Source organism: Suncus etruscus, chromosome 16 (assembly GCF_024139225.1).
Source record: "Suncus etruscus isolate mSunEtr1 chromosome 16, mSunEtr1.pri.cur, whole genome shotgun sequence".
Classification (NCBI taxonomy): Eukaryota; Metazoa; Chordata; class Mammalia; order Eulipotyphla; family Soricidae; genus Suncus; species Suncus etruscus.
In genome coordinates, this window is record NC_064863.1 from 61,161,105 (window position 1) to 61,181,898 (window position 20,794).

A 20,794-nucleotide genomic window follows, 5' to 3' on the forward strand; every position below is an offset into this window, starting at 1 on the left:
ACCTCCTCTACTCTTTTTTTTTTATAATTTTAAAACAATTTTTAGTAAGTTGACATGTATAAAATAATATTAAAGTTATGGTCTTGATGACACCTCTCCAGCACAGAAGTACCTAACATTCAGCATCATCGTCCTTATGTTTCTTCTAGTTCACCGCTTAATTCCTTTCTCCTCTACCTCCTGCTTAGAAATCTCAGCTTCATAATAAATGGCCAAAGTTTTGCAATTTCACTGCTCAATTCTTCACATCCTCTGGTTTTGTAAAACACTGAGATTTACAAAATTACCTTCTACTTTGTTTCATGGCAAATGAGAATCTCACTAGATATTTTTCTTCTTAAGATACTATGATTCTCAATAAATTTGTACGAGATTGGAATAAAATGGAAGATATAACTGTGTTTCCCTCACTCAGATTTCTGTTTTTCCTTCATACTATAATCACCTGGCTATGTTGAATATGATTTTAGTATTTAAAGTTCTTTTTTTTGATTTGCTTGTTTTTGTGTTGGGGCCACATCTAGCAGTGTTCAGGATTTATTCCTAATTCTGCACTCAGGAATTACTCCTGGGAAGCTTGTAGCATAAAGAATGCTGGAAATCCAACCTGGGTCAGCCACATGCAAGACAAATGCCCTACCCACTGTACAATCACTCCAGCCCCCCTTTTAATATACTCTTATTCTATAATATAATTTAATTCCTATCTAAGTTGACAATTCAGGAAACTTTGTTTCCAAAGCTTTTTTGCTTTTGTAGAGTTTATATAGACATTAATTCTCTTTCCCAGGGGGACATTCAAGTTAGCCTCTCTCAATTTGGGACTTGGATAAATTGGTTAATGGAACCAGGAATTATTAAGATGAAACTCAAAATTTTAATTAAGAATGAAGTGTCTTCAAAATGTTCCATAGCAAAGAGAATTGTAGATATAGCTAAGGATAAGAACAGTTGAAAGTTTTTATCTCAAAAAGGTCTTGTAACTATGCATGATCAACATATTATTAGCTAGATTTGATGTAATGGTCATTCATAATTCAAACAAATGGATCATTGTGCGCTACATCTAAACTATTTGAAACTAATATTATGCAAATTACACCTCTATAAAACAGTTTAGAAACTTCTTCACATTAAAATATTCCATTTATTATTTTTCTTTTGGGGGACAATTTGGGGTGCTGAGTATCTTATCTATGTCAACCATGTACAAAGCAAGGGTCTTAGCCACTGTACTACTAGTCTAGCCCTACACGTTATTTTCCTCAGTAAAAGAAAAAGTAGGAGAACATGAATAGCACCTAAAGCAATTTAAAATACGATGGAAAGATGGATGGGGAGTAGGAGAGATGGTATATTCAGTACTTAGTTTAAAATTAAGTCGTAGGTCCAGAGAAGTCTTTGTCCATTACTTGAACTAGGGCAGTTCTACTGAGAATTGAAAGAATCCAGAATTATTTTACAGAGTGTAAGAAAATTCTCCATGAAATCCAAAACTATAATCTTCTGGAAGTATTCTGATAAACTATTGAAACATTAGGTTAAAATATCATTTCTGCATAGATAGGTGCTCAGGTTACATGGGCAAGGTATAATTTATTCTTTCAGAGTCATAACTATTTCTAAAACAATATTATTTTAATCTTAATTTGCCTTAATGAATAGCACATAAAATAAAATCGAGTCAAAAAGCACGTTTTTAGAGAAGCACGTTGTTAATTCACATTAATATGTAAATAAACTTACAACTTGGTTCCAGATAAATATATTTGGGGGGATACAGAAAATGAATTTTTAAATAATGCTTAATAAAATTAGTATGGGATAAATAACTAAAAATTTACAGGAGACAAATACTATTTGTGAACCAGAATAATCATTACATATATTGAATACTTATTAAGTAGATATTGAAAAAAGTTAGTTCATCTGTTGACTTAGTACTTTTATTGAGGGGGTCTCAGGGGTTACTCCTGGCTCTGTACTCAAAAATCACTCCTGGAAAGCATGGGGACCTTATGGGATGCTGAGAGGTTGGTGCTGTACATGACAAACGCCCTACCACTGTGCTATTGCTCCAGCCCCTGTTGACTTGGTATTAAAAATATTTATGAACATTGTTAAATTTTAAATAAGTCTCTTTATTTCTACAAAATTTAGTGTTGCCTACCTTTCCTAGAATATTTTCTTTTATTTCAAGTTATTTTCTAAGAACTTGAAAGATTATAGATGAATGCCCATCCCACAAGATCCCTTCTGAGTTTCTAATTAACATAGAAAAACACAGTCAAAATGACCATACAGCTTTTCAAATGGTTCTAAATATTTTTCTTAAATTTTCTTAAAATTTCTTAAATTTTCTTAAATATTGAATCTTAAGATATATTAAAAGATGGGAGTCAGTTAACCCTGGTTAAATGGGATTTTATTTATTTATTTTGGGAGGTTTGGGGCCACACCTGGTGGTACTCAAGGATTACACCTGGTTCTGCAGTTAGGGATCATTCCTGGCAGGCTCAGTGGACCATATGGGCTGAGTGCAAAACAATTGCCCTACCTCTATACTGTCACTCTGGCCCTGATATATTGGGATTTTAGCTCTAAAGTTTGCATTTTTAATTATGATAAATGTATATTTAATTAATTTAAGAATTATATTGGAGCAGAGATTACAATAAAAGACAGAAAGTACTTTACCTGTAGAATATTTACAGTAAAAGAAATAATTTAGTATTTTTCTCAGAAATGTTTCAAAGAATTTTTTGTATTTGACACAGCAACTCTGATAAAGTATAAAAGTACATTGGCAGAGAAACGTTTTCTAGCTTAGATTCATTTATCAGTAGAAGTAGCAGCAGTATTAAGAAATTTGTCAACATTTTTGCTTTCCATTTAAAAACAAAACAACAGTTTAATATACGTTTTCTATGCTGCACAATTTCCCTCATCACAGCAGTGATGGGAGGTATATTGTGTGGTTATTTTACAAAAAATCTTAACCTTAGTGGAATAGAAATAATTTTCTCAAGTTCAAAAAGCTATCTGAAGTAGGATTTTAATTCATATTAGGTAATTCAAAATGAGTTTCTATTACTACTTCATTTGTACTGCATCTTAGACTAAATTTCTTTCATTTTTCTCTTTTAGTGTCACAGATGATTGAACTAGTTGCTAGCTGAAAACATGAATAAAAACGGTCTTGTTTCCATATAATTTCAGAAAAAATTTCAGTAAATCAATAAAATTTAGTTTCTTTTTTGTTTTATTGGGTTTTTTTTTCTTGTTTGTTTGTTTTGGGCCACACCTGGTGGCACTCAAAGGTGAAAATTGGCTCTGCGCTCAGAAATCCCACCTGCCAGGCTTGGAGGACTATATAGGATGCCAAGGATTGAATCTTGGGCAGCCGCATGCAAAGCAACTGCCCTACCCAATCCAGTCCCTCAAAATATTTTTTTTTCTTTTTTGGAATTTGAGCTATACCCAATGGTACTCAGGGCTTACTCCTGACTCTGTGCTCAGGAATCATTCTTGGTGTTTCTCAGGGGACGATTAAAGGTCCTAGGAATCAAACCTCAATCAGCTTTGCAAGAGGCAAACACCATACCCACTGAAGATATTTATCATTAAAAATATCAAGTTTCCGCGGTTCGATCCCCCGGTGTCCCATATGGTCCCCCAAGCCAGGGGTGATTTCTGAGCGCGTAGCCAGGAGTAACCCCTGAGCGTCAAATGGGTGTGGCCCAAAAACTAAAAAAAAAAAAATATCAAGTTTAATTAGGCTCTTAAAGAAAAAAATAATTGTTTTCATTATCTATTTTAATATCATAAGTAATATCTTTAAAATTAATGTAGTTATATGTAGATGAAAATAATTTTGTTGAAATGTGTAGAGTTAATGTCACCTCCAGCTTAAGGTAAAGTGTAAAATTATTGTTACTAATATTTTCATAGAATTTTAATGAGTCAAAATGGCTAAATGAAAGAAGCAAGTGAAATTTTATGTGTTATTTTAATTTGATAAAGAATGCTTTTTCTAAGGACTATGCTGATTTTTCTTTATTGTCATTTTTTATTTATTAAAGTCAGTCAGAAGGAAAGGAATGTGTATATATATATACATACACACACACATACACACATATATATATATAATGATATCTTTCAAAAAAGCGTCTGCCATAGAGGCAGGCAAGGGGAAGACCAGGAGGAGGGTGGGAAGTAAACTGGGAACTTTGGTGGTGGAAAATGTGCACTGGTGAAGGGATGGATGTTGGACATTGCATTACTGAAAATCAATCATAAACAACTTTGTAAGGGTAAAAGAATTCCAAATGAAAAAAATTATTTTAAAGTTAAAAAAAATGATCTCTCTCCTATATGGAACCCAAAGACATATAGAAAGGTAGTAATAAAGGGCCAATAGCAACATAGATATACTTATGTTTTGTGTGTGTTTTTGTGACTTTTGGGTTACATCAGGCAATGCTCAGGGTTTATGCATGGTTGAGCACTCAGGAATTACTCCTAGAGGGGCATAGGGAACCATATGAGAAGCAGGGATCCAGCCCAGGTTGGCCACATGAAAGGCAAACAACTTACCCATTGTTTTATTTCTCCAGCCACCAATATTTAATTATTTATTTTTTAAATAATTTTATTTAGTCACTGTGAAATTACAAAGTTATTCATGAAGGGTTTCAGGCATATGATGTTTTTAATAATTGACAGTCCCTGTGTATAAACTCATATTATTTTATTGAATTTATTAGAATGCCTCTAGTGATTTTTGTGCATTCTGTTTGTTTATATATATATATTGTCTTAGATGTGAGATTACAATTTACAATGTACCAGTGGCGAACTGGATTCTATTCTAAATATATCAGATATTTATTATGTATATTTCTATAAGCTCTTTAGTTTTATTCAAATGCTTCAATTTAATGTTCTTTTATCTTTAAAATAAATTTGAGTTAGTTATAGAATAAGTAATGTGTGCAATGATCTCAATCTCTGATTTGTATAGTATAATGTAAGAGCCAATTTTTTTCTGCTTTTAAAAACAATACTTACTAAGCCAACATACATGCATCAAGAACTCTGGAATAATTTCATCTCAGCATCAATCTAAAACAAATAAAATGTTATTTATTGACTATTAGATTATATATAGACAAAATTAAAATCTTGAGAGGAAAAGATTCTTGTCAAAATGCGGGTATTATTTTTATTTTTTGTCTGTTTTTTGGGTCACACCCGGTAGTGCTCAGGGGTTACTCCTGGCTCTATGCTCAGAAATGGCTCGTGGCAGGCTTGGGGAATCATATGGGATGTCGGGATTGGAACTACTGTCCTTCTGCATGTAAGGCAAATGTCCTACTTCCATGCTGCCTCTTCGCCCCTCCCCTGTGGTTTTTATTTTAAACTTTTTATTGACTTCTTTACATTTATTTTGTATTATACTCTTTCTTTTCTTGAAAAATTTATTGTGATGTGGTAAAGGAAAAAGAAAAATGACAATAGAATGTAGTAAGTATTCATTGTTGTACATGAGTTAGATGCTAATTGACAACAAAAGAGCATGAATGCCATGGGAGAATTCCCACAGAAATTTTTTCTAAATTAGAAACATTTCCAGATTTTAGAGTGAGAATAGAGCATTCTAGAATAAGTCACTATGTGCAGAAATTCTACGATTAAAGTTATTTTAATGTACTTGGAAAAAATACAAGTTGCTTAGTAGGTATTTGCTCTATGCAAAAACCAAAATAGCTAACTACAGGAGACTGACTTAGACAAACAAGGTCTGAACAGAACTTATCATGGGACCAATGAGAAAGGTCCTAGCTTAGGCCTCTATTCATACAAAAACCAAGATCTCTAATGCCAGACATCTGACTTTGACAACTGCGACTGAGCAGAACTTCTGGAACAGCATTGAAAGACTCTGTCCGAAGCTCTGTCCAAGAATCTGAGCAAAAACCAAGACCACTAATTGAAGAAGACCAATTACAACAATTAATGATGGAACAGAACCTCTACGACGGTAAAGAAAATCTCTCTCCTAGCCTTTGTCCTATGACCTACACAAATACCATGATCTCTGGCTACAGAGACCTGATGTTTTCCCTTAAGTAGGATTTCGAAAATGATAATTTCTTTTTACTATGAAGAAGTTTAATAGAATCCCATTGAATGGTATCTCTAAAGATACATTAAAACTAATAATATAGAATATTTTGCCTATTTTTTCTTCAGTTTCACTCTAGAACCAAATCCTCAATCCATTTATGTTAACTTTTGAGAGTCTTATTATATAATGCTTCAGTTTCATTCCTTGCATATAGTTACTACTTACTTTTTTTCTACAACATTTATTGAAGAAATGGTTTTTCATTTTGTGTTGTGGCTCCTTTATTATGTTACCTGGCAACATATGTGAGGGTTTATATCTTGTACTATAAATTCTATTTAATTGAACTGTGTGCCTATTTTTATTTTAATACCATACTTTTTATTAACAGCACTTTGGAATAGTATAGTTTGAAATTGAAGAATGTGGTTCTCAATGTTTCCTTGATTCTTTGGCACTTTTAAGTAATAGACTGAAACTTCTGGCTTTAAAGATTGCTCCCCTATAATTTGTTGCCAGTGTTCATAAACTATTTTGTTAACAAAACTTTCACAAGTTTTTTTTTTTATAAAATTTACAATGACTTTAGTCTGCTTTTAAATTGATATGGCTTTTAAATTGTTTTTAAATTGGTATGGCTCATAGGCTGAAGACATTCACATTTTACTTTTGTTGGAAAAACAATGAAGTTATATATTATCAGGAAAAGTTTGCACATATCACAGTTCAATTTAAAAAAAGTCAAAATGAGAGCTGGAGCAAAAGCACAGAGTGTAGTGCATTTGCCTTATATTTGATCAACTCAGGTTCAATTCCTACTATCCCATATGGTCCCCTGGGCCTACCAGGAATAATTGGCTGAGTACAGAACCAGGAATAACTGCTGAGCACTGCCAGGTATGACCCCCAAACAAAAAAATTAAAAAGTAAATTAATATGAGTGAATATGTGCTTAAAGTAAGGTACATTCACATATCAAGAGTTAAATTTTCTTACCTCTGAATCACAGTAGAGAGGAGGTGAATTCATGGAACAGCATTTGCTGGCAAAATCTGAATGTTTATCAACCAATTCTTCAAGTTCTGAATCGGTGACATCAGGCAATTTTGCCCTTAATCTCTCAGACAATCTGAAAGACCATTTTTAAATAGTTTTACTAGATGAATTTTAAACATGTTTTCCAGTGAAAAATAACAGCTACTTTAGCTCTTTTATAAATACAATGACATTAAAAGTACTAGTCCTTTACAAGAAGAACCTATATGTGTGGAATGATTGTTGTGTGTGTGTTTGTAAGATTCAGTTTAAGATAAAGAAGTTACATACTTTTATAATTTAACTTTAGTTTATAATTTAGTTTATAATTTATAAATAAAATGTTAGATACTTTTATAATTTAATCTTAGTTTATAATTTAGGTTATAATTTAACTTTTAAAAAGTTAAATTGCTGCTGAATTTGAGTTCTTAACTTTCCTATTAATTCACTTACTCAATTATTTCAATGTAGTAAGTACATCTTTATTTTTTTATTTTGTTTTTGAGCCATTTGCAGAGGTGCTTAGGAGTTACTCCTGGCTCTACACTCAGAAATTGCTCCTGGCAGACTCAGGGGACCACAAGTGATGCGGGGATCGAACCTGGATCTATCCCTGATCAGCTGTGTACAAGGCAAATGCACTACCTCTGTGCTATCACTCTAGCCCCAATTTTGAGAACTTCTTTTTGCCTGGACTTTCCAGCTTTCCTCTAGCTCTAGAGTCAAAGCTTTTTAAATAATATTTATACTTTATGGAACTTAATGTCATGTTAATGCTTTTCTCTCTATCATATTATATATTTTCCCTCAACTGTGCTAGTTCTTACCTATTTATGATTAAGGGCATTAAATTAATTAAAATAATTATTAGAAAATTCTTAGCACTAGCATTTACTATTAATTTTTCATCTCACTTTTTTTTTTCTTTGGTTTTTGGGCTACACCCGGCGGTGCTCAGGGGTTACTCCTGGCTGTCTGCTCAGAAATAGCTCCTGGCAGGTACAGGGAACCATATGGGACACGGGGATTTGAACCAACCACCTTTGGTCCTGGATTGGCTGCTTGCAAGGCAAACGCCACTGTGCTATCTCTCCAGGCCCGTCATCTCACTTTCAAAATGGCACTATAGCTTGATTTCTTTTAAATCTTATCATTTGACTTAGTAACTGTTTCTTTTGAATCTTTTATAATTTGAATTAGTAACATTATGCTCAATTAGATTTTACTGTATTTAAGAAATAATTTCCAGAACAGTCATAAATAATGGGAGATAGAGGAGACCCAAATGTATCTTGATTTGACATTGACCTTCTGAAGGTGGAATTCTAAGAAAGGAGTTTATGGGGACTTATCTTGCTTTAAAGCATTATGGAATTGTTTCAGGTCCTAGTTAAAAGGGGAGGAAAGTCAGAAGTAACAGACTAGAGGTAACTCAGAGAATAAGGGGCAAGGGGAATAAATAGGTATGTAAATTCCTAGATAAAGTCGTCTGTCGTCTCCATTTTCTGTAATTTCATTAACCTAAACGCCAATTTTAATATATATTCTTCTCAATTGATTTTTTTGTGGGGCCACACCCATTGACGCTCAGATATTGCTCCTGGCCTGCGGGGACCATATGGGATGTGGGGGGATCTAACCGCTGTGTGTCCTAGGCTAGCGCTTGCAAGGCAGATGCCTTAACTCTAGCGCCACCGCTCCGGCCCCTCGATTGAGATTATTTTAAATTTTACTAATACATATAAATGACTTTCCTATTTGAGAAAAATGACAAGTATAGAACATTGATTATTTAGACAAATCACATATAATGTTGAGTGAAATTACTCATTGATGATAGGCAATACTATACTTAAAAGTTTGAGTCTTTTAATGAAACTATATGTAATGAGGTTAGACATCATATCTTAGTAGTTTGATAGTAAATCATTTATAGCAATATTTACATAGTTAGGCCAAGAAGATGAATAATTGTGTAATATTTTAATCTTTTTAAAGTCAAGTCTCTGAGATTTTGTAACATATACATGTGATTATGACTTAGTAGATCTTAGATACATATTTTACTTCAGAAGATAACCCAATTTCTCTTTAGAGATATTAAATTCTTAAATGAAATACTCTTGCTAAAATCTTTTGTTGGCCCCTTATCTATTTTATTGTTCACTTAGCACATTTAAAATTCTCAAATGATTTCAAATCACATTCTACTAATATTGATAAAATTGGATGATACAGAATAAACGGACCCTTACTTTTTCTTGTACTCAGTAAATGTGTTTTCTGAATAATCTGCACATAATGCTTGTCCCTTATCGATGAAAGAAGATAGTTCTCTCTTAAGTTGAGGACTCTGTAAGAAAATAATTACATAGTAGATTTATAACTTAAAATACAATTTAAGCATTCCTTAAATGAGCATTCCACACACCAGCATTAAAGCTTGTTATTCTTATCAGACATGGGCAAACATTTTCTGCAAAATATGATAATTTAACAATTTTAGACCTTCTTGGTTATTTGACCTGTACTGAAACTACCAGACTCTACCATAATGGCATAAAAGCAGATGTAAACAAACCAATACGGCTTGTTCTAAATGAAAATTTTAGAATACTAAAATGTAGGCGAAACAATCTTTTTGTTGTGAATTATATTAATATTTATAAAGGTATGAACCTTGTATAAATAATAAAAAAGACTGGTAAGGAAAATGTAATAGATAGATCTTACCTTTGTTTTAAAACAGGAAGCAGAGTCTTCAGAGTAGCAACATTCACCAAGATTTTTCAGGGTTGGAGCAAGTATTTTAGTGAGAAATACTTCTGGAATCTGAGTCTTTCTACTTACTTCAAAGGTGTACCTGGCATGGGAAAAATAAAGAAGATAATATGATTTTATGTGCCCTGAGTAGTCTACATATCATATTTTAAAATTAAATATTTATTTACAAGACAGTGTATATAAAATTGCATCTGGCAGTGTGCTAAGTATTTTTTAATCCATATTTGGAACTACTCAGGACCTACTCCTGACAATTTTTTCATATGAAGCAGTAATGTTGGTCACTACTGTGGTACTCAGGATTGAGTCTGAGCCCACTGCTTGCAAAACATGCATATTAGTTCTTTGAACTCTCTCCAATTGTGAAATATTTTTATGTCACATAGTCTGCATGTGCTCATGGAGTGTGTCACTGATGCTGCATTCAACCATACATAGTATATTTAATTTTTAGTTGGATAAAAATAAAAAGGGTCATTATTTTTCTCAATTTAATTTTCTTTTAATGCTAGTGATACTAATACTGCTAAAAAAAAGTTACTGATATGAATGCTACTTACTGGTCCATGGCTTTAGTGTTTCCTTTACCACAAATATCTTTCTCTGTGGGCATCTGAACATCTGACAGTTCTGGTGGTTGGGCAGCTGGCATGAAGTAAACACACACAAACACATCTGTAGGTGTTTTTTCTTGACAACAGTCTTGAAACTTAGAATTCTTGTTGGATAAATAGTTGCATAATTTTACAGTGTATTCAGGTAACTGTAAGAGTAATTTGAGATTGCATAGTGTTAGCTTTTTGGTTGGAATAATTAAAAATAAGAAAAAGACACTTAGGTTTATGAGTCTTATGTTATATATAAAAATTAAATGAATACTCATTAAATGGGTAAAATGATTTAAATATATTATTTGATTTTTCAAGAATTTACCCTCAAGAACAAATCTTAGTAACAAAGAATTTAGTTTTAAGGTTTATTACAGCAGCATTCTTAAGTCATTAAAAAATAGAAATTAAATCCAATGATAGCAGCTTAAAATTTTTTGTATGGCTATATAGTAAATATAATAGACATAATAAATAATAATAATTTATTGTATAATAGATTCTTAAAAAATCTATTCTTAAAAAATCTATATATATGTTAGATATATATTAGTGAATAAAATACCAGTAACTTTAGTCCTAAGTAAAACTTAGAGACTTTGAGTAGAAAAACTTAGAGACTTTGAGTAGATATTATCTAAAGCAACTGATGAAATTGATTTCTAATTGAAAAATTATGTATGTAAAAATATGTGAAGACAATTGAGGTTATCATCAAATTATAATTATAATAGCTATAATAAAAGAATATGTTTATTTTTTTATTTTTTTATTTTTTGGTTTTTGGGCCAACCCGGTCAAGCTCAAGAGTTACTCCTGGCTATGTGCTCAGAAATTGCTCCTGGCTTGGGGGACCATATGGGATGCCGGGAGATCAAACTGATGTCCATCCTAGGTCAGCTGCGTGCAAGGCAAATGCCCTTCTACTGTGCCACTGTTCTGGCCCCTAGGAGTCTGTTTCTAGAGTACATACATTTTATTGTCTACGTAAGTTGTATGTAATGATGATGATGATGATGATTCCTATCTATACTATTCAGTACTATTGAACATTTGAAATATAGTTAATATGACTAAACTAAATAGCTTTTTGGGGAAGGGGCACTATATTTGACATTGTTTTGGGGCTACTCCTGACTCTGCTCATCAGTTCCCAGTAGTGCTTAGGCAAACATTTGTAGTCCAAGGATGGAACCACAACTAACCACATGCAAGGCAAGCAATTTAGTCTCTGTGCTTTCTCTCAGGCAGAAATATTAGTAATTTTAGTTATATTAAACTTAGATAGTCAAAGTATTACAATTGTATTGGAGAATGCAGATAAAATCAAGTCTTTAAAATCAGAACCTTGTCTTTAAGTGTGTACTTTGCGCTTTGCTAATTAGTGATTTTTAAATTATTAATCGTTGGTTATTTGTTTCACATCTGCAAAATATAATTAATATATTTAATCTTTAAAAACAATGTGAGATTACATTGAGATAATGCATGTTAGAAACAAAATGCCAGTTAATACTGGCTGCTGCTGCTCAGAAGGACATTGAGTTTTACCTCCTTGGCCAAACAGTCCTCAGATGTAGAATCACAGCATTTGGAGAGGATTGTGGTAATGTCTTCGGCAATTGGCAAAACATCCTTCAGCTCAGCAGTTGGAGCCTTTTGGGCCAGTTTTATGAGATGGCTAAATAGTTGAGAATAAATTTGGTTAGCATATGCACATCTTTAGATTTTTGGTTTTATTATGAACATACTGTAGAGAGCAGAGAATTTCAAATTTATTTGGTGTATCAATCCCTTTTCAGGAGAAAGGGAAATCTACTTTGTTTATGGAAAGTAAACATAAACACTTACCAATTGTATCTGAGACTACTAGCCCAATTTCCATCAATACAGCATCCCCACTCCAGGGACCATATAATGTTACCACTTTGGGAAATATTGATCTAGAAAAATAGTATTATAGTTCTATCTCTATGCTCAACTGAGTGGAGCATATATACTATGTGATGGAGCTTATGTTACAAAGCTACTACTCAACAATGAATATATTCAGTATCAATATACAGATTTTAGTCAGATCTACATAGTTGAAGTATTAAAAACATTAGAAAATTTTCCCCCAGGGACCCCTGTGTGCCGGCTGGAGAGGCGTGAGTGAGTTTCTGTCCCTTTGCGCGCATTTGGACCGGCCCCTCCCCCCAGGGACCCCTGCGTGCCGGCCGAAGAGGCTTGGGCGACCCCCTGTTCCCTTGCACAGCGTTTGGGCCAGCTCCTTCCCCCAGGGACCCCTGCGTGCCAGCCGGAGAGGGTTAAGTGACTCCCTTCCCCCAGGTGGGTGCCTAGAAAGGCAAGTTGAGCGACCCGAATAGACGGGGGAAATAGGGCCAGCCATCTGGACTCGCAGGTGACCTAGAGCAGTCCACCCCCTTGGACCCTGGAGTGGAACAGGGACTCCCCAAGGGCGAGGACAGAGCCTGCAGGGTCGGACTGAAGGAACTCATTCAAGGGAGGCTTGGAGGGGGCGGAGCTCCATTGTCTCACAGAGAAAGGAGGGTGGATTGAGAGCTAGGCTCAACAGCGCCAGTAACCATTGTGGCCAGGAGTGGAACTGCACCGCTGACAGAAATAAGGAACAGAAAAGGGACAAGACCCACTGCAGGAAGGCTGAACTCTAGGTAGCAAAGGGGAGGAGAAAGGGCTAGGTTCAACAAACTCACCCAACAGGCCCCTCTAGAAACACCTTCAGGAAGGGGACCAAAGCAGGCCGAAATTAGAAGCCACAGCACTCCAAAACACACCATTAAATACAAAGAATTATGCGTAAATCAAGGAGATCCCTAATAACTGGAGACACCATGACAAACCCTATCAAGTTTCCAAGTTCACCAAAATGCACAGACCCATGGGAAGAAGACCTAAAAGCGGTCATGAGGAAGGAAATGCAAGAATTACTAAAACAAATGAAAGAAACCCTAGCAACCGAGTATAAGAAATCCATGGATGAACGAATCAGCCAAATTAAAGAAGAAATGTCAAATAACATGAGAGATTCCATACAAAAAGAAGTGAAGGATTTAAAAGACAAAGTAACAAGCCTTACGAGCAGAAACACAGAGTTTAAGAAGCACATCGAAGAACTCGAAGGAAAACTGCAATCAAAAAATGATAAAGAAACCAACAAAGAAATAAAAGGCAAAGCACTGGAAGGAAAAATCCAATATCTAATGAACAAGGACAAAAGAAACAATCTAAGAATTGTGGGTATACCAGAAAGGGAGGAAATAGGGAAGGGGGAAGAACAGGTAGTCAGGGAGATAATAACAGAGAACTTTCCCACCCTCTGTAAAGACAATTCAGGACAAATCCAAGAAGTCAAGAGAGTCCCTAATAAAATAGACCCTAATAAACCCACACCAAGACAGATAATAATCCAAATGGCAAAAAACAAAGAGAAAGAGGAACTCCTGAAAGCAATAAGGGAGAAAAAAAAACCTCAAGTACAAAGGAAAGGACATAAGAATCAAACCAGATATCCCATTTGAAATAATTCAAGCAAGAAGACAGTGGAATGACATATTTAAACGACTGAATAAAAGAAACTTTCAACACAGGGTCCAGTACCCAGCAAAACTATCATTCATATGGGAGGGCAGACTAAAAACATTCTCAAACATGAACGAACTTGAACTATTTGTGCAAAATAAGCCGATCCTAAGCGACTTACTCAGAGACGAATTACACAATCCAAACCCCCGATTGTAACAACAACCATTCCACACAATACAACTGCACAACAGTACTCTCTATCAATAATTTCCCTAAATGTTAACGGACTAAACTCTCCAATTAAAAGACACATAGTAGAGAACTGGGTTAGGAAAATTAAACCGGACTTCTGCTGTTTGCAAGAAACACACCTACAGTTACAGGATAAGCACAGGCTTAGAATAAAAGGATGGAAAGTAATTATTCAGGCCAATGGCAAACAAAAAAGAGCAGGGATAGCCATTCTTATATCAGACCAAATTGTATTCAACCTCAAGAAAGTGATCAGAGACAAAGAGGGGCACTACTTACTGATCAGGGGAACATTAGATCAAGAAACACTAACCCTGGTCAATATCTATGCACCTAATGTAGAGTCACCAAAATATGTGAGGCAACTACTGGCAAACCTGGAGAAACACATGAAGGGAATTGTGATAATAGTAGGGGACCTCAATACTCCACTATCACCACTGGACAGATCCTCCAAACAAAAAAATAGCAAAGAAATAAGAGCTCTTAATGAAAAATTAGAAGATTTAGGGCTAATAGACTTATATAGAGCCCTCCATCCCCAGAAAGCAGAATACACATTCTTCTCAAACCCACATGGAACCTTCTCCAGAATAGACCATGTCTTAGGATACAAAGCCAACCTATATAAGACCACAAAGGTAAGGATCATTAGAAGTACCCTTTCAGATCACTATACAACAGAGCTTAAAATTGATGTCAAGAAGAAGCAATGGAGGAAAACTAATACCTGGAGATTAAACAACATGCTGCTTAACAACAGCTGGATCAAAGAACAACTCAAGGAAGAAATAAAAAGATTCCTTGAGACAAATGACAATGAAGAGACAACATGTCAAAATTTATGGGACACAGCAAAAGCAGTAATTAGGGGGAAACTCATAGCAATACAGACCTATGTCAAGAAACAGGAAAATAACAAAACCAACAGTTTAAAAGATCACCTCAAAGAATTGGAACAACAGCAACAGAGAAATCCAACCACAACCAGAAGGCAAGAAATAATAAAAACCAGAGCAGAAATAAACAACATCGAAACTAAGAAAACAATACAAAAAATCAATGAGACCAGGAGTTGGTTTTTCGAAAAAATAAACAAGATAGACAAACCATTGGCAAAACTCACCAAAAAAAAGAGGGAAAACACCCAAATCACTAGGATCACAAATGAAAGGGGAGAGATTACAACAGAACCACAAGAAATACAACATATCATGAGATCATATTATGAACAACTATACTCAACTAGGCTATAGAACCCAGTAGAAATCGACAGATTCTTGGACAAACACCCTCTTCCAAGACTGGAAAAGGAAGGTATAAAAAGTCTAAACAGACCAATCACTTCAGAGGAAATTGAAGATGTAATTAAAAAACTCCCTAAGAACAAATGCCCAGGCCCAGATGGATTTACAGGTGAATTCTATCAAACATTTCAAGAAGACTTATTACCACTGTTCCATAGGCTTTTCCAAACCATAGAAAAAACAGGAATCCTCCCCAACTCCTTTTATGAGGCTAATATCACACTCATTCCCAAAGAAGGCAAAGACACCACCAAAAAAGAAAGCTACAGACCAATCTCACTAATAAACATAGATGCAAAGATACTCAACAAAATCTTAGCAAACCGAATCCAACACTTCATCAAAAAGATCATACATCACGACCAAGTGGGATTCATACCAGGAATGCAAGGTTGCTTCAACATACACAAATCAATAAACATGATACATCACATCAACAACATGAAAGACAAAAACAACATGATCATATCAATCGATGCCGAGAAGGCGTTTGACAAAATCCAACATCCTTTCATGTTAAAGACACTCAGCAAAATAGGGTTAGAAGGAACCTTCCTCAAGATAGTTACAACTATTTATGAAAAGCCTACAGCCAACATTATACTTAATGGCGAGAAACTAGAAGCATTCCCACTAAGGTCAGGAACTAGGCAAGGCTGTCCACTCTCTCCACTCTTATTCAAAATAACCTTAGAAGTCCTAACAATAGCAATCCGACAAGAGAAGGGAATCAAAGTAATTCAAGTAGAGAAAGAGGAACACACGCTAGCTCTATTTGCCGACGATATGATGATATACATCAAAAACCCTAAAGAGTCCACAGTAAAACTCCTAGAAACAATCAACCAATACAGCAAAGTGGCTGGATACAAAGTCAATACACAAAAGACAGTAGCGTTTCTATATATAAACAATGAAGTTGAGGAGAGAGAGATTAAAAATACAATCCCATTTAAGATAGTATCAAAAAATATCAAGTATCTAGGAATCAACCTTACAAGAGAAGTGAAAGACCTATACCAGGGAAACTTCAAAACACTTCAGAAAGAAATTGAAGCCGATCTAAAGAAATGGAAGAACATCCCATCCTCATGGATAGGTATAATTAACATTGTCAAAATGACTATCTTACCCAAACTTCTATATAGATTTAATGCAATCCCTATCCAAATCCAGACACAATTCTTTAAAGAAATAGAACAATCAATCACAAAATTCATCTGGAACCACAAAAGACCCAGGATAGCCAAACACATACTGAAAAACAAGAAGCTGGGAGGCATCTCCTTACCTAACTTGAAACTATACTATAAAGCCATAGTAATTAAAACAGCATGGTACTGGAACAGAGACAGGACCTCAGACCAGTGGATCAGAACAGAATTCCCAGACATAAAGCCCCAGATATACAACCAACTAATATTTGATAAAAGAGGCAAGAATCTGAAATGGAACAAAGAAAGCCTATTCAACAAATGGTGTTGGTACAACTGGAAAACCACATGTACGAAAGTGAAAATCGACCCATATCTCACTCCTTATACAAAAGTCAACTCAAAATAGATCAAAGACCTTGAAATCAGACCTGAATCTATAAAGTTTATCGAGAATAAAATAGGCAGAACACTCGAAGATCTATATATCAAAAAGGTCTTCGAGAATGGAGCACCAATGTCAAGAACGTTAGCATCAAATATAAACAAATGGGACTACATCAAACTAAAAAGCTTCTGCATGGCAAAAGAAACCCTGCTTAACGCAAGAAGACAGCTAACAGAATGGGAAAAAATCTTTTCACTTGACATATCAGATAAAGGGCTGATATCTAGAACATACAAAGCACTCAGAAAGCTGAGCCCCTCAAAACCAAATAAAGCCATAAAAAAATGGGGAGATGAAATGTATAGACACTTCTCTGAGGAAGACAGAAGGATGGCCAACAAACACATGAAAACATGCTCACCTTCACTCATCATCAGTCAGACCACCGTAGCAGTACCTGCGACGTACAGACTTAAACTACAGGCTCTATTCTTCGAACACATTCAATCAAACCAGCATTCCCTGGCTATTCTCTCCTCTCTTCTCACTACTTTTTTTTTCTATTCTGCTCATTACTTTTTTCCCTTTCTCTTCCCCTTTTCTCTCTAAGGTATTTTCTCTTTTCTCTTCCTTCATACCCTTCCCATATACCTTCCCCTTTCTCCCCTCCAGAAATCCAACTATCCCTTCACCCCTCAATCCCATCCAGATCTCCCACCATATTAAAACTCTTCACCCTCAGTCCTTATTCTATTAGGCATCAAGATCGACCTCCTACCCAATGAACCAGTACCCAGCACCCAGGCGAGGTTACACCCAGATAAACCCACACCTCGTCTCCTGCAAGAAAAGACAGCCAACTCCCCTGTGGACTCATGCTGCAAGGCCCTCCCTATCAACTCCCCCTATCGCGGACTGTTCCTTGAAACCGGGCCTAGGTCCAAAAGTATCCCCAATGCAAGAACTCTTCCAAGACCTCCCTGCCGCAAATTTTTACCAATCTGAAGAAGGTTAGGGTGTGTGTTAGGAAGATGCCTGGGAACCCACACACCACAAGAAAAACCCAAAAGACAATGGAAAAAACTGTACTTCCAACATAGGCATAAGACCTGTAATACACCAGCTCTTTACCTGCTCTCCCCCAAATGTAAGGTAGTCCTCTGCACCACTTTTGTCCCTCAAAAACTTCGCTAACTCATTTTATTTCTTTTTTTTGATTGTATATTTTTTCTTTTTTTAAATTTATTTATTTATCTTTTTTAAATGTTTGTCCTACATATATATTTGTGAGCACATACATTTTTAATTCCTTTTTTTTTTTCTCTTCGTTTTTGGTATGTGACCTGTTTCTGTTATCCCATCAGTCTACCCACAAATACACAGACATTATAATGTAGCACCACTTCCCCCTGCAAAGGCACACTAAGTAAAGGGGTAATCTTACATATATAAAAAAAAGAGCTCTTATCTACTAGAGATAGGAACTCATAGTTGTTACAATATAGGGATATCTCCTGCCTTGAAAATATGTCATGTGGAATCAACTTAGACCTCAGGTGATTAGATACCATTCATCCAGCCTTGAACCCTGGATCCCAGACATAGAAACAGCACAGCTCTTCACAACAGCTGCAGGAAACAAACTCCATCCAGGACAGCCTTAATACGGCAGGACCAACAACAAGGCCCAGCTCTAACATGATATCCTGACAACGAGGAAAATGATTTACCTATCTATTTTGGTCGATTTCTCTGTTTGGGTGTGATTATTGAAAGTGTTGTCCCCAATTATACTTATTTTTTTTCTCTTTCTTTCTTCTCTTTCGTTATGTGCTATGCCATGTTTCTCAATTCAAGACCATGGCGTGATTTTTGTTTGTCTTTTTTTGTTTTTGTTTTTTTTGTTTTTGTTTGTTTGTTTATTTGTTTGTTTTGTCTGTTCTTTGTGGTGCTTATCGATATAGCTGGAGCCCTCACTGGATATCTGACACTTCTTTTGGTACTAGTGGAGTGTTTCACCTTCTTTTTCTCCATCTCCCAAATTGATGATGAGAGCCTTTAGAAGGACTCTGCACATTTTCGGGGTATTGGACTCTTACCCCAGTTTATTACTTTTCTCTTTTTCAAACAAAACCACTCAACTTGAACTAGCTAGTCCTGACTCCAGTTAGAGGGGGAAATAAGGGAGGCATCAAGACCAAACAGGTGCAAGACTACTAAGTAGTGGGTTAGATACAGAAGGGACCACATATTGTAGCCGCCCTGGGGTGAGGGAAAAGGAAATGGGAGGTAGGACAGAAACGGAGGTGTAGGGAGGACAATTTGGCGATGGGAATCCCCCCTGATTTTATGTAAATATGTACCTAAAATATTATTGTCAACAATATGTAAGCCACTATGATTAAAATAAAAATTATATTAAAAAACATTAGAAAATTTTAATTTTTTAACCATATAAAATTGCAATCACACAATATGTATTTCTAGCTGATTTCATTAGCGCAATGCTCTCAAGTTCCATGTAAGATGCTAAAATGACAAGATTTTGTTTTTATGACGAAAACTATTCAGTTGTGTCTACTCAAAACACAATGTCTTTATTCACTTGTCTGTTGATGGTATCTTCAGTTATTACTATATCTTGGCTATTGAAAATAAGTTTTAAACAAACATTGGAATGTATATATGTTTTTGAGTTAATGCCTTTGTATTCTATGGCTGAATACCTAGAATTAGAATTGTTGGATCAAAGGGTAGATGATTTGGGAGTTGGAGTACTCCCAAGCAGTACTCAGGAGGCCTGGGGCTCCTCTGGGATATTTCTTGGCCAGGTAGGAAGATAATTCAATGAAAAGGTCTAAGGATGGTGTGTTCCCCAAGCACTGAGATACCACAACTGCCTAGCCCATCCTGGTGTTGTCATCCAAATCTGCACCTGAAGATACTGAGATTGTCATGTGGTGTTGGGGGATGAAAATAAAGTAAATAATTGGAAGCACAAATCTTAAAATATTAAAAATAATTTGGATATTTTTATATTAAGCAAACAGTGAGCAAAGCAACTAGCAGGTAAAGAACAAAATAACATCTTGTTTTCACTTTTGTATTTTGTAAGAATAAAAATATTGTGTTATATAAGAATAGCGAACATTGGGGTTGGAAAGTAATATAGCCTTTTCATGGCTAACTTGGATTTGACTTCTAAAACCATGCATGATTCTCTAGGAGTGATCCCTAAACACAAAAATAGACAGGAGTAATCCCTGAACACAACCAGGTGACAGCCAGGTATGGAGAAAGTAATTTTTAGTGATTTTATAGCCTTCATATATAATGAATAAACATAGAAAAATTAAATTAAAGGAAATCTCAAGTCATAATTCAGTCATGATCCTATTGTTCATATTCTATATAGAAAAGAGAAACTGGGCTATAATTTGGAGTATCATGTCAAAAAATTGAAGCTATTATATCTTAACAACACTAGATGAATTTAATTAAAGTTAAAAACTAAAAGGTAGAGAAATAACTACGTTTTGAACTATCCTAATAATGAGAATGTATGAGGAAAATAGAAAGCCTGT

General features: G+C 35.1%; 1 protein-coding gene across 1 annotated transcript in view; it reads right to left on the reverse strand.

Moving 5' to 3' along the window:
• GC (GC vitamin D binding protein) overlaps window positions 1-20,794 on the reverse strand; it is a 42,564-nt gene that overhangs the window by 566 nt on the left and 21,204 nt on the right. The window contains exons 7-12 of the mRNA XM_049789916.1: window positions 12,115-12,244; window positions 10,516-10,718; window positions 9,905-10,034; window positions 9,427-9,524; window positions 7,130-7,262; window positions 5,074-5,127 (exon numbers count right to left, since the gene is read on the reverse strand). Coding sequence (XP_049645873.1) covers window positions 5,092-5,127; window positions 7,130-7,262; window positions 9,427-9,524; window positions 9,905-10,034; window positions 10,516-10,718; window positions 12,115-12,244 — 730 coding nt within the window. The 3' untranslated portion in view covers window positions 5,074-5,091. The remainder of the gene's footprint in view (window positions 1-5,073; window positions 5,128-7,129; window positions 7,263-9,426; window positions 9,525-9,904; window positions 10,035-10,515; window positions 10,719-12,114; window positions 12,245-20,794) is intronic.